Genomic DNA, 26189 nt, shown 5'->3' on the forward strand with positions numbered 1-26189 from the left:
TATGAGAATTTAAGGTTTAAAGCCTGGCTTAAGGATATGTTGCCGTGCGGCAGCAATGAATCTTGATTCACTCTCGTTGGCCTTGTCTCAAATAAGCTACCTTGTGGCTAATTTGACCAAGAAGAACTACAAGCAAACTTCATCAGAGCTTAGCAATGTATGCTATGTGCCTAGTAGAACGATGTTCATTTCATGCTAAATTGTTTAATCGGTGGTAAATTTTTTATTATTATGCTGCTTGCTGTAATGTTGATTTATATTACGTTTTTTGTAAGTTTTAAATGGTTTTGGGAAAAGTTTACCATCATGATTATTTTAATGATTTTCTGAGGTTGACATTTAAAGGTATGCATGTAAATATACATTAGCTTTAACTTGTTTTCTTTACAGTTGGTTGATAGAAACGGAACTGAAGCAGAGCGGCATCTTGTTCGTTGTCTCTTCTCTTCAATCTACTTTGGGGGTGATGGTAAATCAACTAACAAGGATCATTATCAGGTATAGTTGACTAGCCTGAAACCTTATGCCTAGAATTTCTTCAAAAATATACTATTCATTATCAAATCAACAAAAATACTTTTTGGAGTTAGCCAATCACTCAGCAGGACTGTTGAATTTTGTAGATTCAACTACTTGTCCAAGAATTATCTTCTCTGATCACACGACCGAGTTTTATTACAACAATCTGTAACGCCATCGAGAGTCCACTGTCACATCAAAAGTCTTTGACTCCTTCTGCTGTATTAATCCAGAATATCAGCAGAATCTTAAGATTCAGCAAAGTTCAGGAACTGGCAGTTGCCATTGCTTTGAAACATTCTGCTGTACCTGCCATTATAAAACAAGGTTGTGTTATTAAAAGTTTCTTGAACAATTTTAAACTTTTATGTTACCAACACAAAATCTTTACCAACAGCGAGCTGAAAACAATTGCACAATAACATATCAGTTAAGTTTGGGTGTGTTTGTTTGTTTTTACAGCGACAGACTTTGTTGACAACAAATTACCGGAACTTGTCCAATTTCACATTGAAAACTTCAACGGACGCAAAACATCTGAAGTAAGATATGCTGATTGTGTTTGTTTAATATGGTGACCATTTTTGCCAAACAATTAATGTGCTACATTGGCAAATAATTTTGCAAAGAAATATTTACATCTAGTTTTTTTTGCAAAAAATACTTTTCTAATTTCTGTACATATATTTTTTCATTAACTTTGGTGTTTGGTATTGTAGGACGCTGGTTTGCAAGACTCCCCAGTTGAAATTCTTCATCTGCTGTTGCTAAGCATCACAGAAAGTCCACTTATTGAAACTGAACAAAGACAAACTTTCCTTAGTTATCTCAGGAAAGGTTTGTTATTTAGTGATAAGTTTGTTAAAGAACTTTTGTACTGACATGCTTTAAATCTGATTATTGCTATGTTTAACTTTAATTATGACCATGTGCATTGTATCAGCCATTTGTTGTTTATAGTAGTTACATGCATCCTTGTGTATTTCAACAGATTTTCCTGTCGATCGGTGTCCAGTGGTTTTGCTGCCACTGCTTTATAAAGACCAAGAGGATACTCATATGGAAAGACTGCTTGGAGATTCTTCAATCACAACAATGCTCTCTTCAGGGTCAAATGGAGGTCAGAAGGGACCTGGAATGGGGGTTTCCTTAGCTGATGTTTTGCAAGATGTGGGATACACTGCGTGTACCAGGTATGATTATAAGGGCAGATTATAACACTTTTATCTTTTCATTGGGGGATGATTACATGTACATGCCGACGCATTTGTGCGATATGATTTTTAGTGTATTCATACTGTCTGACCCTAACAAACAACCAAGCATATCAGATTTTAGGATGTTATGTAATATAAGACTTTAATTTAACAAAATACATTTAAATGTGTTGGTTCCAGTGTTGAGGAATGTCGAAAAACATTGCATGTTTACAAGTTTCCCACGATCAATGCTGCACAAGTGGCCAGAGTTTTGTCCATGATGTCGCGCACCACTGATTCAATTGATAGCGTTCCTCTCCTACAAGTAAGTAACTTTCAGTTTATAGAAAAGTCCTGTGATGAAAAAAAACTCTATTTGTTGTTTGTCAGGTAATTGTGTGCACTCCCATGGCTTTTTCTAGGGTGTGATGACATGTATTATGCCGATGCACTAGTGCAATATGATATTTTGGTGTATTCATACTGTCTGACCCTAACAAATACAGCAAAGTTGCTTTTTCATGACTTCAAATTGGTTGTTTAGTCGTTGTCTGGTGGTTGGGCGGACAACAAGGAAAAATCAGAAGAAACTCCAAACCTGTGGAATGTATCGGTTTTCATCCAAGTTGCTAAAGAAATGGTGAGACCATTACATTCAGTGAAAGTGCAACCAACTTTTGCCGAAAAGTACTATGTTACGTGGGTGTGAAATGCCAGTAAAACTTTTTGTCAGTAATCCATCAACTTGTTTACAAAATGATTTTTCCAGTATAACATAAAATGGTTGATTTGCAGAACCCATCGTTGTCCCCTCGTGAGGTGTTTGCAGAGTTGGACCACCCAGACTTCGTCGTACGAGATGTTGCTGGCTTTCGATTGCTCGTACGAGCCTTGGAGCAGCTCAGAACTCAAGGCGACCAACAGTTTGAACATTTCCCTGTGGACCTTCTCTTTCACACTTGGATTAATGCTAGAGGACAGGTAAGAAATTTGCATTGGTAGAAGATTTTAGATGTTGTGACAGCTTGTGTAGCAATGCAATATACACGAAGTCAGTGAACACAAATCAACAATGGAATGCAGAAGAATTAACAAATACTGTAAAGAAACAATTCTGTTATTTCTTTGTTCACAGCTTTCATGGATACAATACAGTTTGTTAAATTCCAATATTTTCTGCATTGCCGATCATGCGACTCGCCTTGCGAACATTGATGCCCTGAAGCAACCAATTGATGAGGAGAACAGAGATGTAATCACATGGTACAAATATATTGCAATGTTTGCTTTTGGTGTTGTTGAAATTTTGCTAATGTTTTGATATTGCTTTCTGTAATAATTTGGGGTAGATGCTAAAGAACCGTCACCAGAATGAGTCGAGATATGCGATTCACATTTAAGTCTATGTAACATAGAAATCTATGTGAATGTTAATGGTCAGGTGTGAGCAAGGCAAACAACTGTTATTTTTGGTAATCAATTGAAATTAAAACACTACTTTAAATGGTAATTCTTTAAATTATTATTACATTCCCATAGATTTCTATGTTACATAGACCTTAATGTGAATTGCATATCTCGACTCATTCTGTTGACGGTTCTTTAGCATCTACCATAATTTGGGGCGTGATGACAGTTATTTGCAGATGCACTTGTGTAAATGATTTACTACGTATTCATACTGTCTGACTCCATTTTGCAACCTTGTAGAATATAAGTCTGCCCGTAGTATAATTAAATAAAAGATAAAAGAATGTTTAGATAAAATTTGTGCCGTTACAGGAAATCGCTGGATCTTGTTGAAACACTCATAAATCTTTCTGAACTACGTTTGTTTGATGAAGTGAAAAATCTGTTTCAGCATCCATTCAAAAACTGCCCTGATCTACTTACTTTGTCACTGCTCCAGGTATGCCAGCATTGACAGCAAGAATTTGTATGCAAAAATCACAAACTAACCCGAATAAAATGTACATGATTTTGAAGAGTTGTAACATAGTTTTGAAAAGCAAAAGCTTCGATGTTGTAAAAATGTATTTTTGGGGCAAATTATCAAATCCTTTGCTTTGCAGTCTGGTCCAGGATGGCAGATGTTGCGGCATGAGTTGATGTTGACTCTTCTTCCAGTCTTCCTGGGAAGTCATCCCAACTCTGCTCCTGTACTTAGTTGTGTTTGGAATGCACAGGTAATCTAATTCCCATCATGTGTTGCCTTCCATATTTCTGTGTATAAAAATATTGCAATGCAAAGATAAAGGGCTGTTTGTAAACATGGTATTTTTAAATATCCTGTATTTTGGTTGTGGTCAAACACGTTTCCTTTCTCTTGTTATTTTGCTATTCTTTTGTACGTATAGTTTCTCTGTTTAGACACAGTCTCCGGTGCCACGGCAGTTGGTAATGCTTAGCATGTCGGAGTGGTCTCTCCGAGGTGATCAGTACGATCAGCAGAAGTTGTCAAGGTTACTGGACGTGGCACAAGATCTGAAGGTGAAAACAATTTTTTTTAATTTTGATGGAACTATTGTGGAAATGCTTACATTAAAAAATTCACGCTGTTTGCTTAGAAAGGGCAAACACATACTCTTTATCAATCCCCATTTATCCAAATTAGCATTGTTTTTTGTTAAACTGACCAGAAAAAACGGCTCTCACAACAAAAAATTTTGTTATATTTTGAGGTATTGGCAAGCCTCAAATATAACCTGCAAGTCTTATACTTTACTGCAGGCTCTCCAAGTCCTTCTCAACAGCAAACCATTTGCGTTCGTTATTGATCTTGCTGCCTTGGCTTCACGAAGAGAATATCTCAAGCTGGACAAATGGCTGACAGATAAACTGCGGGAACATAGAGATGATTTTATTCAGGCTTGTGTCAGTTTTCTCAAACGCAGATGTCCTGCTATACTTGGTAAGTAGGAGTTGAGTTGCATTTAGCGTTTAGTACGAACCAACAATGGCATTTCCTTGAAATGAATAATTAATGAATTTGTACTTGGTCACAACCACAGGAAATTTATATCACCAGATTGTCTGTTTCAGCCTAAGCCATTGATTTTCAATCATTTTAGTGGAAGAGCTAAATTTAGAGAGCCGTAAAGGACCAGCTCTGGTTGTTTTCAAAAAAAAAGCAAAAGCAAAAAAATACACTGCAAACTTATACAAAGTGATTTAAATATGAAACTATACATGCTTGAGTAGCAATTTAGTCTGTTTATCTGTAAAATGTTTGATGATTTTTATATTTTCTTGATAAAGTGACACTTTTAAGTTGTATTTTTGTTTCAAAGTTCACAACTTTAAGGAGGAAATGTCAACATTGCCACCAGAAACTCTGACAACAATGCTCATGTGTCTGCAAAATCATGTCCAGATGTACCCTGGGTATGACTAACTATGTTAATAGATGACAGTAGAATTTTATGTGGTGTGGTTGTATGTAATGTATCAATGTATTATAGAAACAACTAATTGTCAGAATTATAAGAGTGTTCCTAACATTTAGTTGTATTTGTAACACCCAACAAATCATACTAAAAAAAAAAAAATTTGACTGCATGATAATGTTTTTAATGTGAATTTTTAGAACCACGTCTCTAGAACTTACTGAAGTGATTCGAACAATGGTGACAACATGCAGTAATTTGCTCAACAAAGCTCGTCAACCACCACCCGGGGTTATGACTAAACCCCGACAACCCAATGCTTCCCAGCCCCCTCAGCAAGGAATGAATCCATCACCGGTTTTGCCACCAGCGAATCCCAAAGTCGAAAACATGCTTCCAAAATCGGTAGGGGTTTATATCTTTTCTCAAGAAGTCTAAAAATTTTTAAACAAACTCAACAAAACAGTATTTTTCTTTTTGTTCAAATATGTATTGTAATTTGGAATTAAACGTTAGCTACAGATCATTTTTTTTTTGTATAAATCAAGCAAGACCTAAAGTTTGTTGGTTAATAAAAAACATGTGTGTGATTCAAACAAACTCTACATGAAAAAAACCTTGTTTTGCTTTGTATTTTAGATGGATCCGGTCCCAGTTGGCAACTCCTTTCCCAGTAACAAAGCACCTGGCTCCAACACTCAACCCCTGCCCGGATTTGGGCCCATTACTGACTTTGGCAACTCTGGTCCCAGTAATGGCAGACTGGGTTCTGTTATTGGGCCAAATAACCCAACCCCAACTAACATGTCCAGTCCTGCTGGGTCTGGTATTTTGCCCCCCAGCTCTGGTTTGGGTGATGTTGGGTTAGGTAGTGGTCTTGTTTCCAATACTGTTGGCAGTGTGGGGCCAGTTGGGGGGTCCACCGGGGGGCAATTTATGGGTGGAGGTTCTGGATTCGGGTCCAGTATCGGACAAGGTTTGGGCCCACCATTAACAAACAGTGGGTCTTCTAATAATTTGGGATTATCTGGAGGACCTGTTTCTTCATCGACTGGATTTGGATCATCGCAGTTTGGTCTCGGAGGTGAATACTTGCATTATACATTGCAGATGGTACAGCTTGTCCAATATGCATTGAGAAATACAGGACACTGCCATTACTTTTTATTAAGCCTAATCATTAGTTGACTGGCAAAACCGTATATTCTAAAAACTAATTGTGTAACTTCTTGTTAGGTTTTCCGAATCAACTTTTGTCGAACTTGGGTAATGTTGGTGGAATGGGTGGAAACGATTCATTTTCACCAAACAAATTTGATCCATTTGCAAGTCAGAAGTCTGATATCTTCAGAAACAAAATGAGTGATTCCTTTTCGCAACAAAAACCAAATCCAGGTATAAGAATTTTGTAAAAATTCTGTTCATCAAATTTTCTTTTATGTGTGTCGCAATGTTTTATTTATTTCCTTATGAATAATGTTAAATTCTGAACTATTCCGTTATCACCTTCATAATATAAAAATAGGACCCGCTCATGGAGTTAACTAAATGTGCTGACACTTACTGTTGCTTGAACATTACCCACTTCTTGCATAGGCGCAGGTGGCCTGGGTGGTCTAGGAGCTGGACTTGGTGGAAATTCTGCCCTGGATATGTTCGGTCAAAAGAAACCTGGAATGGCATCGCTTGGTCCAGCTGCTCAGCAAGCTTTCCAACAAGCATCAGTAAAATCTAACAAACCTTTAAGTGAGACATGTTATCATTCATATTGTGCAATTGTACAGAAACGCAACAAAAATGTTTCAACTTTATGAAATCCACCTAACCAGCAACACTTCTTTCGCATGACACAAGTGAAATTTCAATTTCAAATATTACTCTAACAACTTTCTGTCAACGCTTCTAGTTGTAGTAAACATGTTTCACTTCATCATAGTAATATTTGAAATTCTTCAGAAAGTTAAGTAAGCAAAAAAAATGTGTGTGGCTTCCTGGTATAGCTATACTCTATATAAGCCAAAATATGTTTGCAGAATAGTGTCCTTAGTCACGCAATGTATTTCTGTAATTAGTTGAATTTGATTGCATAATGTATATACATGTTTTTTATTTATTATTTTGTCAAAAGAATTTAACGTTTTAACAAACTTTACTGACTTTCTGTTAACAGTGACCGATCTTTCCCAAGTATGGCCCGAGATGAACCAACAGTTTAGTAAAGAAATTGAAGATGAAGCCAACGGATATTTCCAACAAATCTACAACCAACCTCCACACCCAACCCTGTCTGTTGATGATGTAAGAATGTGTTGCTTGCCTTTCATTCTAATATCATTCATATTTTTATTTTCGGAACAACAGAATTTCTATGGCCTTAATAGAAGTATTATCACATATCACATTCTATGGCCTTAAAATAATTTCAATTATTCAACTTAGGATTGTTAAAATAATTGTGGATTTTATGTACACACTTTGCATGGCTGGATGCTCTATAAACCAGGGCTGCTCAAGCTCTAGCACAGTTGGGCCAAATACACACAACTGGATTAGACCATGGGCCACTTTTGGATTTGATACTTTAAAAAAAAGTTCATATTGCTAAGGGAATTCTACTAACCTTTATTTGGCAGCCTTCCATTGTTCACAAAATTTTAGTTCACAGGCCACTGGTTGCACACCCCCTGATTTAAATGTGGTTTTGTAAGTTTTTGACTAGTATAATAAAAAATTTGAAATTGAGGTTTCTTAAACTTTAACAATTAGAGTATGAAATTGTTGGAAATTTGCATTTCAGATTCTTGATCTTCTGCAAAAGTTTAAAGAATCAAGTAACAAGAAGGAAAAGGAAGTTTTTAACTGTATGATGAGAAACCTGTTCGAGGAATATCGATTTTTCCCACAGGTTAATACTTGCAACCTTTTAGGAAGTAGTACTTCAATCGTGTCAGAAGGTTGAAGCTTATTTTAACATTAATATTGTTATTTCTGTAGTACCCTGACAAGGAACTCCACATCACTGCTTGTCTCTTTGGTGGAATAGTTGAAAAGTGCCTTGTCACCTACTTGGGTAATTATAGCATGTTGAATGTTCCTTTTTTTAAACATGCACTCAAACAACTTTTCTGTGAGGTAATGTCAAAAGTCGCTTGAATTCATTACAATTTTAAAGAAAGGCGATATTAGTTGCAAGATGTACTGATTTTTAGAAACAAAAAGGCACTTGTACAGTGTCATATATTCTGTCGAACAAGGGGTGTCAAAACTACCAGAATGAAATACATTATCTTATCATCTTAGTCCAGCTTTGGCTGATTTGGATCCAACAATTATGTTTTTAAAGGTTTGGGAATTGCTCTCCGATATGTTCTGGAGGCATTAAAGAAAAACCTGAACAGCAAGATGTATTACTTTGGCATCGCTGCCCTGGACCGGTTTAAGACAAAACTCAAGGAATATCCACAGTATTGCTTGCACATCGCTGGTATCGCTCACTTCAAGGAGTTTCCTCCGCATTTGGTTGAGGTAAGTGAATACTAATAATTTCAATACTGCTGTAAAAAGGACAGGTCTGATCCAAGAATATTACATATATAACTATAGCACTGCCATGAAAAGCCCAGTTACTGTAATCACTAATATTACTTGTATTGCGATATTTTTAATATTACCTTGGTGATGCTTCCAGTTGTGCTATGTGGATGAAGAGGCGCGTTTTTAGATAAGCAATATTTATGGCAAAGCTTATTTGTGAGATGAAACTGAGATCCCCAAGCCATTAACCCTTTAAGCCCCACCAAGCCAATGTATTGGCTTTGGCCAGACAGCAGAGCGCCTTTTTTTTTTCGGGCATATCTCACGCTGTAGTGCGCGTAACGACTTGAGGTTTTTACCAACGGAAGGCGCAAGGGCTGTAGTTTCACATAAACATAACAAAGTTGTACCTTTGTATTTGAACTTTTTTGGTAAATTGTCATTGTTTGAAACCAAATTTTTGGAAAAATAAGCAGAAAATTTTTAGTGATGTCACTGCATACTTTGTCTAATAACTTATTATCTGTACGTTGTAACTAGAAATGATCTTCGTAAGAATTGTGGAGGAAGGTCTGACCTCTCCGATGGTGTGTTTTTTTTGCTGTATGACGTCACAATGACTATATATTTACATGCAAATCCAGATGTATGGAAAAATTAGCCAAAAAATTTTTGGTATCATTGCATACCTTGCCTAATAACTTTTTATCTGTAAGTTGTACCTGGTAATGATCTGCATAAGAATTGTAGAGGAAGGTCTCACCTTTCTATTGGTGTGTTTTTTAGCATCCTATGACATCACAATGACTATATATTTACATGCAAATATGGAGATAACAATTTGTTTTGCTTTGTATTTACGTTGAACACAATTGAAACCAAACATTATTGACTAATGTGATAATCTCTAAAGCATGGCCAAATACATAAACCAACATTGAGTAATTCTTTCCTCTGCATAACAATAACCAATGGTTTTCGAAGGGTATATCCAAAACATATCCACAAAAAGTTCAATGATGGTGATTTGGTGATGTTACAGTCACCTCTGCAACATCCCTGATGCATAATTTGGTATCAAAGCATCATATATATATGGAATTCATGCAAATATGCAATTCATATATTCATGCAATTTGTTCAAGAATCAAACAGTTGTGGGCGTGGCTGTGGGCGTCATCCAGTAAATGGGGTAGCTTCAATTTCATACAGCTGATTTTTTCCTTGTCTTTTTTATGCATTGTCTCTGTTATTTCATGGAAAAGCTTTATATGCACTTGCAGAAGGCTTGTCTATTTAATTATCAATATATATTGATGTTATGCCTTCTTTTTCATCAACTTGCTGACATACACTACCAGTTGAACACATAAAGAAACAAACAAAAATTTTTTTTTTAGAAGTGCTGTCAAATTCATCTGCTATCAGTTAGCAAACGTCTGAGCTTAAAGGGTTAATTGGCTGACCTTTTGTCAGGAAAATACAAAACTGTTTAGGCGGAAGAGCAGTGTTGTCAGATGAACCTATTTATACTAGTGATGTACCGAAACAGCATTTTTTTTACTCGGCCGAAACCGAATATTCGGCAAAAGTTGCCGAATCAATTCGGTTAAATAAACCGAAACTAATTTTGGTATCAATCTCTTTGAATGGAAAAATTTAAACAAATCGTGTGCTGGATCGGATCTAATCCTACCATACGGCCTTTTATTGGCACTGAAAGAATAACCTCGACTGCTGTGCCAAATGCTGAAAGTTGATTTTAATTATTTCGGGGACAATAAACAAATAAAACGAACACATTCGTGCAGTTTGAACAATGATTCTAAACTTTGCGTATTAGAGTTGGATGCAGTAAAAAAAATATTTTGCAAAATTCGGCCGAAACCGAATAATTATAAAAACCTTAGTTTCGGCCGAATAAATTCGGCAAACCGAACTTTCGGTGCATCCCTAATTTATACAAACAGGATCGTTTAATTTATAAATTTTGTAATACACTGTGTTACTGTATATAACTCACTAAACTTAATAATGTATATATCCTACTGTGTAAGCTGCAGACAGATGACCACTGTTTGGACTTATAAGGTCTCATCAGTGCAGCTGGTGTGACTATAAGACGACTTTGCTGACCAAACGGTCAAACAGTGGCCATCTGTTTGCAGCTTACACAATTCATATTATTGGCCCAACTTTGCCTATTATATATCCTACACTCGATAAAACATCAAGTTCTCTTGCGGATTTAAGTAGGAATATTGCAGTGTAGCGATTCAGACCGATACTAAGCCCATACTAGTCCGTTTCGAACCACGCTTGACCATGCAAAATTTTTTTGTTAGTTTCGCAACTGATATCATGTCGAAATGATTTTCCAAACAATCCTTTGCGAAATATTGATCGAACAGTCTTATTTTATTACTACAGCATAAGGTAAAAGGCATTTACAATTTGACCTCCACACATCAAGGAATGTGAATCGTAATAGTGTTTATGTAACGACACGTGGATCTACGTTTCACGCAGAACGATTGAGAACCTGAGTTACGCAACATTGCGACATAACTCTGACGTAATGTGGCGATGGTGACGTAACAATCGGTGGATATTGCGTTTCTGCTGTATGTAACTTAAGAGAGTATAGTCAAATTGTTGTTGAGGCCAAGGGTACAATTGCTGAGGTTGTAATTAAGCAGGTTGCACTCGAGACTGTAACTTGGCAGCGGCTAAACTACTATACGCTCCTATTGTATATTATGTCATGGAGTTCTGCTGATATCTATACCCACGTTTCGACACTGGCGTTTCAAAATGTCGCAAGCTTAAATAATCAGTGCGCGGTTTATAACATGCAGTTTGTGGATTGTGGAAAACGCAACGAAGAACCTATAGTAAAGATGCAGTCAAGCGTGACCACACCTGGAAGCATCGCTCTTGCTCAACAACAGCAGAATGCCAGACAACAGACCCTGGATACTGGAAACCAAGGTGTTCCTCTGCAACAACCTGAAGGCCCCAAGCTGCCACTTGGTGGTGCTGTTGGTAAAGAAATACAGGTAACTATACCATTGTTAAGAGGGGAAAAAAATGTTAAGAGGAGTCACTGGTACTTTTCTGTATGTTTGTTATTGGAAAGTGTTTTTAATAATTTTTGTTCACTTAGCAACCATCAATTGCCAAGGCAACAAACATTGACACACTGCTAGGAGCTCAAGTTCCTGAAGAAAAGATTCCAGAACCTCCCGAAGCCATCCAGGATAAGATTGCCTTCATCTTCAACAACTTATCTGTCTCCAACATGCAACCAAAGGTACATTGAGAAGTCACAGAAAACATTTCCAATAAAAAGCTAAATTTCCATTGCTACCACGTTTTTTAAGCTTTGCATTAGTTTGTGCATTGTATTATCTGGGGTGTTGTCTTGTTAAGGCTTAGTGTGTTATTGAATGGATAAATCACTGTTGATTCCAACTTAATGATACTCTTTTTTTTTTATTTAGTCGGAAGAGATGAAGGATGCAATCAAGGGCGAACACACTCCTTGGTTGTCGCAATATCTGGTTATGAAACGAGTCAGTATTGAACCCAACTTCCATCTTCTTTATTCAAACTTCCTCGACTGCCTAAAAATTCAACAGCTGAGTAAACTCGTTCAAGAGGAAGTCTATAGAAATATTACTGTAAGTTGTTGTTTCTTTGTTGATGAAAGAAATGTTACATTGATTCGTTGTCCACATATGATGATGTATTTATTTGTGAGTTTAAAGTTATAAATAATATACTTGAATTCCATGAATTACTCTAAAATATTTAAAATGATAAAACTAATCTCATTATTAGGTATAACACAATAAACTAAAAGTCATTTTTAAATTTTTGGTTTTTAAAAAGTGGATGCTGTTGAGACTTTTATTGTATATTTTTGCTGCTTTAATGTTTTGTATGATCCCAATTATCACTCCTTGCAAACATATTTCTTCCAGGTTTTACTGAAATCAGACAAGACAATAGCAAACTTTTCTGATCGATCTTTGCTTAAAAACTTGGGCCATTTTCTTGGAATCATCACCCTCGCTAAAAACAAACCCATTCTGTTTGAGGTATGTTACCATTCATTTGTTTTACAAACCAAATCATTATTAATCATAATTACTACAAAGAGTTACTACGACAGTAAAAGTATTTTGCATCATTATCACTGCATCGAACCATTTCTTAAAACAAATTTAACTACTTATGGCCCTTACAGGAAGCCAATAATGCATCTGATTCCCTATGATTTGCAGGACATCGAGTTGAAATCCCTGTTGTACGAGGCATACAGTAAAGGTGCACAGGAACTGTTGTACGTTGTCCCCTTTGTAGCAAAAGTTCTGGAATCGGTGGGCAAGAGCAAAGTGTTTAAACCTCCGAACCCATGGACAGATGCCATAATGAGCGCTCTTGTCGAGCTGCACATGGAACAAGATTTAAAAGTATAAAAAATATAAAAAAATTTTGAATATTTACTAAATTATTTCTCCTTCTGCAGCTCAATTTAAAGTTTGAAGTTGAGGTTTTGTGCAAAAATCTTCTGATTGATATCAACGACATTAAACCTTCGTACTACCTTCGAGACCCTGATGTCAAACTTAAAATTGAATGCCAGGTGAATATAAAAGTCTGCTTACTTGAAATTAAGTCATTTTTGTGACTAAAGCTGACAGGTATTTTAGCAGAATTCTTTACCAGAAGAACCCCATGTTAATTATAAATTAGAGTTGCAAAATTATTTGGGTATAAATTGTAAGTTTTGTCCTTAGTTGTCAAGCAAAAAGGAAATAATTCTTCCTGTTAAAGCGAATACTCCATCCGAGCAGCCAATAATAAGGTAACATAATTATCAGTTATTCTAATATTTTCACTGTGACAACTATTCAATAGATATGTTGTATGCCAACACAACCACCACTGTAATTAATTTTAATCTGGCACATGGGCTATCGTCAATAAAGCTTAAATATTTAAGAATGTGTGGATAGCACTAGCAGTGGATTATTTATTTTTTGATGTTCTTTTGTGGTGTTCCTGGACAAAGAAATAAATTCCCAGCAAAAATACTGCTATGAAAACAAATCCAAAAAATAAAGCTATAACAGATGACATTAAAGTGACTCTGTGTTCACACAGTTCAAGCACCCCAAGTGCGATGGGGTTGGGTGCTTACCCTCCATCGACTGTCCCACCCCCAAGAACCCAAACCCAGTCACCACAGATGATGCCAACCATGACTCCAAGATTCTCGTACCACGACATCAACATTTATTCTGTGTCAACTTTGCAATCACACCTCACTATTAAGATGGAGGTATTGTTGGAAAGGCTGTCTGTAACAAATTTTGCCAGCATATATATAATATCATTTAAAAAATATTTTTTTTTAGTTTATATTTTGTAAACTATATGCTAAAAAATGTGGTTTTAATAGTCCTTTGGCCACAGCAGTGAAAAATTAGGCTTTGTGGTTTGTTTTTAACAAGGAAATACATACTCCAACTGTCGAAATAAGCAATAACTCTATATACCCCAAGTTTGTTAACTGCATTATAATTCCATAAGCTGGGTATCTCCAAATGAAAAAAATATTTGTTTAACAATGAACCGCGTAATTTCTTTCTACAGCTGCCGTTGTTACAAGCGCAACCACACTTAAAGACTTGTGTACGAACCGCAGTGGAACGCGCTGTGTCAGAAATCACTCAACCGGCCAAGGATAGAGCGATCAAGATAGCACTGACCACATGCGAACAAATTGTGAAAAAAGATTTCGCTCTTGATCCTGAGGAATATCGAATGAGGACGGCCGCCTATCACATGGTAACATATGTTTAAAAGTTGGGCAAAAACTACAACTATTACCTCATACCGATTTTTTAATGGGTGGCAAACTGCCATAGATATGGACTTATGTTAGTGTATGATGTTATATGTTAGTCTGGGATATATATTTACATGCCTGTGAAATGTCTCTAAAAACAGTTCTGGTTACAGCATGTGCAACGTTTCTGCATCTTTCTCCATCAAACAGACAAAAAAGACAAAAATATTGCCATCAATCTAAATTTCAACTTTAACCACTTTTTAGGTTCGTAACCTTACAGCTGGCATGGCACTCATCACATGTAGGGAGCAGATACTACAGGGAATCTGCAATCACCTCAAGCAAAACTTCGTGCAGCAACTAACCAGGGTAGGCTAAATTCTTGTGTGTCAAGTTTTTTTCCGCCCCAAAATCAATCAGTTTTTTGTGTTATTTTTTCTGCATGGCACAAGTGTCAATAAATTGTGTATTTTAAACATATTTAATAGCAATAAACATATTTTTGGTAGTTGCTACCGATTTTTAAAATTTCAATCTTTAGCACAATATGGAGGTAACCATGTTTTAATTTATATCAGCCTTTAAACAAGTGTCCTTATTTGTTTGATTAGCGCTTGTTTCGTTTTATTCTGAAGCCATTACTTTTTCAGATGCAACAACCTGTGAACGGACCCCAGCAGAAGGAAATGATCGACCAAGCTGTCACTGTGATCGCCAACGACAACGTCGAACTCGCTTGTTGCTTCGTTCAGAAAACCGCCGTGGAGCAAGCTATAAACGACATGGACAAGCGACTCGCAATGGTACGTTGGGAAAAATGGTAAAATATACGGGAGAATTCTTCTTAAATGGACTATTGACACCTCGTACCTTAACTTTCGCCTAATTTTTAAGGATTTACGGTGTACAAAGTTTGTTAAGTTTTTGTTTTCTCTAAATAATACACGACAACATTTACCTAAAAACAATTTTTGACGTAAAAACGTAAAAAAATATTTCTGCTCTAAATGAAATTCATGTAAAAATATCAAAATCTGCACGTTTTTAACTCTGTTATCATCAATGCACAGGAATACGAATACCGGAAGCACGCGAGACAGGAAGGAAAGAGATATTGCGACACTGGAGTCCTCACTTACCAAGCGGAAAGAATGCCCGAACAAATTCGACTTAAGGTAACATCAACCCAACACAATGATAACTTAGTGTGAGAAGTTTATTTTGTGTAAAGTTGCCTTCGTTGTCATCATTTTTTTGGTTGTATTTCTGCTAAAATGAAATACATGTTAAGATTATCGTCGTCGCAAACAAATCTGAAGAACCTTGCAAAAGTAGTGCTAAAGCGAGTACCGTGCTTTTCTGTGAGCTTTTACCGAACAAATATTGAGTGTGCAATTTCGATAAGCTTTTTACTAATTTTCATCGAAAACTTGCGTCTGTAATTTTTTGTCAAAATCTCGGTGAAAACCAGAAAGTTTTTAACCTTTTCCTAAAAACCGCATCGCGCTTGCACTGCATTGTTACGGAACACTTGGTATCTGTATCCTCGACGAGAAAAAACAAATCTGTAATGGTCTAGGACGTGGTCTTGCACCACCAAATACACATCGATGTTTTAGCAGTAGATAATTTGCGAAATATATAAAAAAAACAGACGAAATACAAAATACTCGTTTAGCTACCATATTTTGGTGCAATTTTGTCAAACAATTATAACTCTTGCAGAGTGCGGCTTCTGTATAGAAATTGTAGCAGAAATGAACAACTTATAAGGTCGCGCTTTTGAAAACGATATTGCTGACGGGTTATTAACCAACGGCACAACAAACGATTGTTTCATAAGCAGTCATCGCCGCGTGAATGAAGCGCGCGCGACCGAGAAACAAAGAAACAGCGGAGACGAACACTTGACCGTAGTGTTCGTTCCTTCGTAGCGGGAAATTAACCGCACTTTCACACCCCATAGACAATGTGCCAAAATGCTGAGGGGGTTTTCTGACACCAAAACACCCCCCTAGATCCGCCACTGGTCTACGGCAACACAGTAAACACATGCATGCATGCATTTATGTTTATACATGTTCATGTGATTGGGTGAAATTCGTGAACGCGTTTTTTGTCTTGTTGCAGGTCGGTGGTGTAACGCAGAAGCAGACCGCTGTCTACGACGAATTTGCCCGTTGTATACCCGGATTCCTAGCAACCTCACAACCTTCCGGAATTCTCACCAAACCTATGCCTGTAAGTGGAAAGAGGTCAAAAATCCTTGGGGGTTCAATTTGGTTCCTACGTAGAAAATTGTTGATCTGGTTTGAAATTTTTCAGACAAAAACAAAATTGAAAATAATGTTTATATGGAATAAGGAAAAATAATTCGCATAATGAAACAGTTTCCTTCTTGTACAGCCGTGGGCGGTTGATGAGATGACTCAAGTTTACGATCGCTGTATCGCGGAAATTGAACAACACATGCAGGTTGGTGTCGTATGGCAGTTTGTATTTTTAAATCTTTCCATAAATTTTGTGTGGATCTCTAAAAGGTAAAATAAACAATACCTTACGTACGTATGACCATGTTTGTTGTAGTCACAGTTTTGAAACATTAGTTTTGCGTTGAGTTTCGTTCTTATTTTAACACTTAGGTGCAAAATACTAGTAGCTAATAACTTTGAATATGACACTTGATTTTACTAGTCCAGTGTCAAATATTTTAATATGGATCGTGTTTGCAATCGTCCGATGTACTTTACAGATGATCGGGATCGCCACTTCAAGCACTCCCTTCCTGCAGCTACAAACCTTGCACGAGGCACTGATGGTCGCTCGAAACTCGCGCGAAATCGTCACTGCCCTCGCTTTACTGCAGAAAGCCGTCGAGGGATTACTGGACGCTCCAAGCCATGCCAGCACCGACCAAGAGGTAGTATTATGACAAATATAATGTGCTTTTGTTATTTTTAAATTTTAGAACCTAATTTTTGGATGTTATTGGTGAGCGGCGGACAGGACCATTGTTTCGACCTAACAGGTTTTATCAGTGCGGCGATGGTGATTTACATAAAAACATTAAGCAAAATAGTCGAGCGTGTTTTTTGTGTTATTTTGTGGTGTTTGGGCGTTGGTTCGAATTCCACATGTAACGAGTGAAAATTTTGAAACCTATTCCAAACTGATTATAACTGCGTAACTACGCCAAAAACTTCTTTCATTCGAATTTTTCCCCTTCAAATTAATTACTGTTGTCAAAATTACGCAAGTCTTTTCATGAAATCATTTACTTGAGAAAGTACGTGTTTTTTTTCGTTTAAAACTTCCGAATATCCACTCACGTGCATATTTCCAACAGGCGTTGGCGAGGTACAGAGATTGTCACATCGTGGCGCTAAAGGCTCTGCAGGATCAGCGAGCTTACGGTTCGCAGTGGACGAACAAGCAAGTGACCCAGTGTCTCACCAACCACAGAGACGAATACAAATACAACGTGGAAGCTGTGGAAGTTCTCATTCGATCTCACCTTGTGAATCTGCAACAATACGACCAGCATCTTGCGCAGGTAACACGTATCCTCAGGATCCATACGTGTCTGTCGGTCGATACGATTTGTGTTTGAAAGTGGAGATGTTGACTTTTCCTGCTAGGGGGCATTGTTAGATTCTGCAGGACAAAATTAAAATCAAAATATACCCAACCAAGTTTTTCGCCGAGTACGAGATTACTATACAACTCCAAACCAAAAAAAAAACATCATGAAAGTCTCGAAAAATTTGTTCTGATTTGTGTGGCCAGTTAGCCACTCTATGCTGCAAGCAATTGGCAAATAGAATGACATAACATATACCCATAGCACTTTGCACTAAAAAAAGTGATCAGCATTATGCATTAACATTTGTAATGTGGGGAAAGTGCGAACGTAACTTCCATTCCTAATTCAATTTCTTCAATACCCCGTGTCAGTCTGAAGTCTATACAACTTTAGTAATTGTTTTGGAGATATTGACTTTTGAAGAAAAAAACAGTAATGTCATTCTTACCGATGTCAAAGCTCCAATTTATCGTCGCTGTTTTCACAGGCAATGGAAGGAGGTATGAACTACATGGCTGTCGTGTTCGCCATGAGGTTGGTTCGATTATTCCTTGTTGATGAAAAGCAGGGATCCCCCGTAACTGAAACCGATCTCTTCAATACGATCGAAACCCTGAACAAAATCAGCTCAATCTCTCGCGGTGCCGCACCTGAAGGGTGAGGTTTAGTCAAATCATTAACCCTTGTAATATTTATTGTTTGCTGTTGTAGCCTTTACTTATTTGCAGAACCAAACAAACACTTAGTGGCCATAGAAGCAAAAGAGTCATATTAATATCACAATTAGTGACTTAATGTACCAAACATATTGTTTCTCAATATTTATATTCCTATTTTTTTTTCCTACTCTTAAAATTTGTGAAATGTGTAAAACACAACTGCATTGCCAACCGAACACAAGCTTTCGGTTTGAAATTCAACGCTAAATATTGGAGAAATAAGCAGACGTTCACAATCACAACGCCTTGTCTGGCTGTTTATATCCAATTCAATATCTACTTTTTTTTGCAACCTATTCTTTAGGTTGAACCAATTGATGGAGATGGTTCGCTCCAACTTTGACACAATGTTGGAAAAGGCGCCCGGAGGCCCCACGTATATGATGCACTCCGGCATTTCACAGGTACTCGAATTTAGTGATGCACCGAAACGACATTTTTTATTCGGCCGAAACCGAATATTCGGCAAAAGTTGCTGATTTGATTCGGCCGAATAAAGCGTAGATAATTTTGGTATCCATCTCTTCAAGTGCATGAAATGTAAAATAAAACACTGCTGTACCAACTGCAAAGTTTATTTTCATCATTTTGGTGACAATAGAAAAATAAAACGAACCTGATGTAAATGCTTCGTACAGTTTAAACAATGATTCGGACCTATACACACGCTAAACAATGCGTAGCAACGATACATACAGTAAAAAAGGAATAATTGTAAAAGCCTCAGTTTCTGCCAAGTAAAGTCGGCAAACCCAACTTTCGGTGCATCCCTACTGCAATTGCTTGTTCTTCGTATAGTGAAGTCACGTCACTTCGTCATCCTAGGGAGAATTTTTTCCACCCTGATGGCTTGCTGCTGTGCTCATTTTGGAAAAAGTCAAAGTAGTCAAAATTCGTGGGCACGAAATCAAGTTGCCTTTAATTCGAATTATTTTAAATTGAAGGCGCGCTAAGCAGTATTGTGACGTGAACATTTGAGTTGCTTTCAAATTGTTTGTTTTTTTGCCGCTATAATCTCAGCCGAACACTCGACAGTCTGATGTAACTCATCTGAAAAAACAGGCTCGGGAATATGACGACCCGCCCGGTTTACACGATAAAACCGAATATTTACTGAGGGAATGGGTGAATATTTATCACAGCCCCACTTCTGGAAGGGACTCCACCAGGGGATTTTCTGCTTTTGTGCAACAGGTTCGTTCTTACACGGAAAAATTTTTGGTAGAATGTTGTAATGGAAAAGCACATTATAGAGGGGAAAATGATCCAATATAGATTTCTTTTATTTTGTAACCTTCTGGTTGAAAGTGCGTACACAGCATTTCATCTAGCCAACGTTTGAAACTGATGACAGAAATCCATATTGCATCATTTCCGTATTTGTAATGCGTTTTTGAATTTAAACAGTACAAGTGGAGAGTCCAACCTCCCCGGCATATTTTAACCTATTTTTTATCCAGATGCACCAGCAAGGTATATTAAGGACGGATGATCTCATCACAAGATTCTTCCGTCTTTGCACTGAAATGTGCGTTGACCTCACCTACAGGTTACTCCAGGTCAGGTTGAATTACAATGCTTAATGCAAAACATTATATACTTCATTCTGTCACAACCAGATTAACTGTAGCACGCAACCAAAGATTTATTCGCACTTCAATTGTATTTCTCTCCATGGCAACATATTATATCGCTCCACAAATTCATTTAAAAATTGTCAGCAATCGTATTATTTTTACCCACTACAAGTAGTTTTTAGTACATGTGTTTACAACTTTTGTGTACATTCAAGTCCTAATTGATCGTATGGAATAGCACGGAAAAAAACATAAGTAAACGGAGAGGTTTCACTGCGAGATAATATTATTTCCAAATCCATGAACTCTCAACAAGGGAAATATCACCATTAAAACTGCAGGAAAAGCGTCGGCAATAGGAAACTAGAATTTGTTATCGTGTCATTGCAGGAAGCGAACGTGAGTCCGTCTTTGCTCAACCCGACTCTTGTACGTGCCAAGTGCTTCCACACTCTCGATGCGTTCGTGAGGTTGATCACGTTACTCGTGAAACATTCAGGGGACGCGGTGAATTCCGTCACCAAGATCAACCTTCTAAATAAGGTAAACTTAACCGTCCTCTAAATAATTTGTACCTTAATTTGGATTTACTAAAAATGCACTTGTTTCTGCACCAAATGCTGTTACGTCACAACAAAATTTCCATTACTTCTTTTTCTGTTTGCAAACCTTGTAATTTTGTTGTCTGTTTTATTTGAATTTTTACCCCTGCAATGCCAAAGGACGCAGTGTGCAGTTTCTTACGAAACGAAGTCCATCAGCTAATGATATTCATCTTCTCATTCCAAGTCTACTTGCATAGGTGCTCGGTATAGTGGTTGGGGTTTTGTTGCAAGACCACGACACGCGACAGACGGAATACCACCAGATGCCCTACCATAGAATATTCATCATGCTCTTCTATGAGTTGAACGCTCCCGAACATGTTCTCGAGTCGATCAACTTCCAGACTCTCACAGCTTTCACGTGAGTTTCCCTTTAGCACACGACACACCGATGATGTATTCATTTATAGAATAGAAAAAGCACCCAAACTGTCCCAATATCAGATATTCAATCGTTCTGTTTTTTTTGTCCCGAGTCTTGTCATTTTATAAAGTAATAAGAGATGCAGTAGGACGTTATGTTTGCTGCTATCTGTTATTTTCCGGTTTTACAGTAAAGTATTTGTCCTGTTACTAAAAATATTAATTAGTCTCTTTTTGTTGCAGAAACACTTATCATATACTGCGACCAAGCAAAGCCCCTGGATTCGCATTCGCTTGGCTCGAAGTCGTTTCCTACAGGGCTTTCATATCGAGGATGTTGCTCCACACCCCACAACAGAAGGTTTGACCCTAACCAATGCTTCAAAGTCCATATAACCTGCAAGATGTTTTTTTAGTTAAATCTATAATAATGGACCGATCAAATAGTATTTTGTGATGATTTATGATTCTCTTACAGGGCTGGCCGATGTACGCACAACTTCTAATCGATCTTTTCAAGTTTCTTGCTCCGTTTCTTCGCAATGTCGAGCTGACCAAGTCGATTCAGATTCTCTATCGGGTAAATTCTCCCATGCACGAGAAACATATTTTGCCACAATCGCTACACGGGGAATAATACAAACTGTCATGCTGCCTTGTTTCAATTCCTTGTTGTTCACTTTGTTTAATTCATTTTCGGTTATCAATGTGGCGTTTAATTGCAGGGCACCCTCCGACTTCTGCTCGTTCTTCTTCACGACTTTCCTGAGTTCCTCTGCGATTATCACTACGGCTTCTGTGACGTCATACCGGCTAATTGTATTCAGCTTCGAAACTTGATTTTGAGCGCTTTCCCGCGCAATATGAGACTTCCAGACCCATTCACGCCAAATCTTAAGGCAAGTTTACACCGTGTTTCGTTGGTATTAATTTAAACAATGTTGCCATGAATAACTGGGGATTTGCTGGCCTAGCATTATTGGTTGATGGATATTTATAAATCAAATTTTCCAACCTTATACTTATCCAGTGTTTAAACCATATTTGAATAAGTAACTGCGGATGCCTGTACAGGCGAAATCGATTTTTCAATGTTTATTATAATCAGACTTCTTTCTATCTGAAATTTCTGAAAGTTTTAAATTATTAAATTCCATCGGAATAAATTGGTGTCGTTGGTTGAATGACAATGCTCAGTAGAGGGATAGATTCTGGCAAAGTTAAAAAAAAACAGTCTTACAAAATTTTACTTCACAACTAATTATCTTTAAAAGCCTTCAATATAAAGACTAATAAGTTGGCATTTGTAGGTGGATATGCTTCAAGAAATCAACGTCGCTCCCCGAATTCTCACGAATTTCGTGGCAGTTATGTCTCCGAGCTTCCAAAAAGATTTGGACAGTTATCTTAAGACGAGAGCTCCCGTCACATTCCTCTCTGATCTCCGATCAAACCTGCAGGTAAGAATGGGTGACGTCATTCATATTCTTCGTTCACTTATCGAAAATATGTTTAACTTTTGCGAAGTATCACTCGCTGGCATTTACTGTACAACTGTCTTAACACTGTGACAGCGTTTTTCAAAACTGTCTCTGTATCATTTCACAATTACAAACATACAAAGCAAAGCCTTCTTAAATTTACATCCATCTTTGGGAAAAAATGCCCAGCACTGACGTCATCACGTGTTATTGTAGGTGAGCAGTGAAGCCGGTTCGACTTACAATGTCCCACTGATAAACTCGGTCGTAATGTACGTGGGTACACAAGCGATCGCGTACATCCACAACAAGGGTAATACCCCTTCCATGGGTACCATCACCCATTCGTCGCACATGGACATCTTTCAGAATCTCGCCGTCGATCTTGACACAGAGGGTAAGACGTAATGATGTTTTGTTTCAGGTTTTATCTGTCTGTTTTTTTTTCAATTCATTCTTTGAATCAAGAATTTGTGTTTGGTAGCCGTGATTTAATCAAGGAAGTGCAAATTCACGTCGCAAATCTCTGAAAAAAAAACACATTTCGCAAGGAAATCTAATGCCCGTGATTAAAACTAAGCTAGTGTTCCCCAACCTTGGTCGCGTACCTCTTGAAGCAAATACAGCTTTCCACATCCGAAAAGTACTACAAAAGCTCAGCTTTCAGCATGGTTGCGTGGCGACAGATTTTTTATTAATCACGTTGTTAATTGTATCCACGCTTAAAATAACTTACTAACTTTCAAAGTCCAAAGCCTATAGGAGTAAACGGCGTCCCGGTGCAGCCGGTTCTTTGAATTGAGTGGTTCAGTTGATGTTGACCACAAAAATCTTCGAAACGCGTAAGCCTTCTGTTGCGCAACAGACCAAGAATATAACATGTGGTTAAAGCGACGTCCGTGTGTTCGTCGTGTTGAGTTGCAAACACCCACTGCTTGGCCGTTTGGTCAGCAAAGTCGTCTGATAGTCACACCAGCTGCACTGATGAGACCTTTTAGGTCGAAACAGTGGCCATCTGTCTGCAGCTTATACACAAACTAACTGCAATCACTTGGTAGTCAATGTGAAACGATATTTCGACGGTACGGCGTTTTACAATGTTGTTAGACATGCCTGACAAAGATTTGGTGCGGTGACCACTTTTGGCAAACCGCACCTCTTTTATCAATACGTTGCTGATGTACCAACAGACGCTGAAGAACTCACAGCAAACGACACCACCTGTTTGTGAGCACTATACATTTTTCTGATGCACGAACTAAAGCTGTAAAAATAAGAGGTACAGGCGTACCACCGGTTGGGAAACACTTGACTATAGGCATACACGACCTACGTGGTTGCCATGACACTGGCATACATCTATTCCGTTACCATCTGTTAAAAAATGTATTTCGACACATCATCACCAACGTACCTATGTTGCAGGTCGTTACTTGTTCCTAAACGCCATCGCAAACCAACTGCGCTACCCGAACAGCCATACACACTACTTCAGCTGCACTCTGTTATATCTGTTTGCTGAAGCCAACCAGGAGGCCATCCAAGAGCAAATTACAAGGTAAGTCATTTGGGTAAAAACTTTAGACGAATTTGTTGTTCTGCGCCGGTAGTACAAAGCTATTTGTAATGAGCAGTTTATGGTTGAAACCTAGTCACCATTTATCCTCCGAAAACCTTTGATTTGTCTGAACAAAAAACAAAGAATCTTCTTTGTCGACGGTTTTTCAATCATAATTTCAAGTTTTCTGTTTTTACAAATGTCTAAACTGTGTTACCTTCGTTTTTGTCAGGGTGTTGTTGGAAAGGTTGATTGTGAATCGCCCGCACCCGTGGGGTCTTCTGATCACTTTTATTGAACTTATCAAAAATCCGAACTTCAAGTTTTGGAATCACGAATTCGTTCATTGTGCTCCCGAAATTTCCAAGTAAGTCTGAGTTTGTTTAACTATCTGCCATTTTGGGGGATTTCCAGCATATTATGGCTGGATATCAAATTTTTGTGTTATAAAAGTTAGTTACAACCTCGTGCTGCATCTACAGTCAAGAAACCAAATGTGATGTATCTTAATACAATGGAAGTAATGTTTTCGTTGCCTTTCTGTCAAAGTTGGTTCTGCGTTGCTTTTATGGGTAATGAAACATTCTTAACACTGCAGTGTTAGCATAGCACATATTGCACTAATTGTATCAACTCTGCAATCGTGCGTATTTTTTTTACCAAATTGCTTTTTGTCCAACCTAGTTGTAATACCAGTGTATTATATTGCAACAACGTACTTTCAATGAGTCTATCTCAATTTTTTTCAGATTGTTTGACTCGGTTGCTCGCAGCTGCATGGGGAAACAGTTTAACCAGCAGAGTAACGAACTACCAGCGTCATCAAGCGGAAGTACGCCGGTTACCGCCGTTCAATCTTCGTAAATTGCCACGCGACCGAGCCTTTTGCATTTGCTGATTTTTTTTCTGTGGCCGTTTTGATTTCTATAGTTTTTTTGCCAACTGTTTTGGGAGTTTCCCGTAATCGCTACTGCTGCTGTCATTGCTTGTAAATAAACTGTTGGGATCGTTTTGGGAAAATAAATTGTTTGGTTAGTGGCAGGTTGGTCGGGAATGAAATACTTACAGCACGTTAAGGTGAACCCAAAACATAAACACTGATGTTGCGAAAAGATGACAAAACAAGGTATTGGGGGTCATTTTACGGTTGAGTGAGCACAAGTTCAGTGGCTATGGCGAATCTGCGCATGTCTCGCACAGTTTTGGGCGTTTTAAAATAGGCTACCTCAAACTTCAGGCTTTGTTTACAGAAACATTGTTTTAAGGACACAGTTATTTGTGCTTTTATAAATGATTCATTCCTCGTTTACGCATTCTGATCAAAATTGGTTGCTGAATAGGTACTGTTTATGCCCCCCTGTAGATCACAAATTCTTTCAGGAGGATGTACAAAACCTTGCTGCTTTTTTACTACATTGGGATTTAAACTCAGGATATCCTGGCCACGAATCCCGATCAGGTTTTCTTCTTGATATTGGCCACTATGGCCAGTCGCTTAACCAATGCTGCCTATGAGGATATTATGTTCTTATATACGTTACAAGCCCCAGCAACGGTTATTTCCAAATAAGTGTAACAGTCGCCAAGTGGATTATCGCAGATGACCTCGGAATTTCTTTGATTTAATTGTCATGCTGGTTTTGAAATATATTTGTCAAGATTGTACAGGAATATTTCCAATTTTACAAGCGAAGTTTTTTATGCGCTTAAAAAATGCTTTGGAACCTTGATTTCAAAATCGTAATCAGACTGCGACATTTGTTTTCCTGCGTGCAGCTTGTAACTCTGTCATGGAAATAGCG

General features: G+C 37.7%; 1 protein-coding gene across 2 annotated transcripts; it reads left to right on the forward strand.

Annotated features, from left to right (window-relative positions):
• Positions 1-25411, forward strand: LOC145908722 (CCR4-NOT transcription complex subunit 1-like). 2 transcript variants are annotated; one of them, XM_082996054.1, is made up of 53 exons: positions 1-157; positions 391-498; positions 624-846; positions 982-1061; positions 1239-1356; positions 1511-1712; positions 1917-2043; positions 2263-2358; positions 2514-2699; positions 2854-2981; positions 3501-3627; positions 3791-3904; positions 4089-4208; positions 4449-4629; positions 5009-5102; positions 5305-5509; positions 5744-6188; positions 6341-6499; positions 6701-6850; positions 7275-7402; positions 7902-8009; positions 8099-8174; positions 8448-8629; positions 11497-11697; positions 11805-11951; positions 12142-12321; positions 12625-12741; positions 12928-13116; positions 13173-13289; positions 13444-13511; positions 13811-13988; positions 14303-14497; positions 14766-14870; positions 15152-15304; positions 15572-15676; positions 16632-16742; positions 16908-16976; positions 17254-17421; positions 17848-18054; positions 18572-18741; positions 19108-19207; positions 19824-19997; positions 20264-20362; positions 20771-20923; positions 21183-21346; positions 21592-21709; positions 21827-21928; positions 22074-22247; positions 22659-22808; positions 23046-23226; positions 24255-24387; positions 24620-24754; positions 25137-25411. In XM_082996054.1, the coding sequence occupies exons 1-53, from the start codon at positions 56-58 to the stop codon at positions 25249-25251; spliced, it is 7737 nt and encodes a 2578-aa protein (XP_082852180.1). In that variant the 5' UTR covers positions 1-55; the 3' UTR covers positions 25252-25411. The 2 variants fall into 2 exon arrangements, with proteins under 2 accessions (XP_082852180.1, XP_082852187.1); XM_082996061.1 differs by having other exon boundaries at positions 19866-19997.
• Positions 25412-26189: the final 778 nt, after the last annotated feature.

Source organism: Ascidia mentula, chromosome 1 (genome assembly GCF_947561715.1).
Source record: "Ascidia mentula chromosome 1, kaAscMent1.1, whole genome shotgun sequence".
NCBI classification, from domain to species: domain Eukaryota; kingdom Metazoa; phylum Chordata; class Ascidiacea; order Phlebobranchia; family Ascidiidae; genus Ascidia; species Ascidia mentula.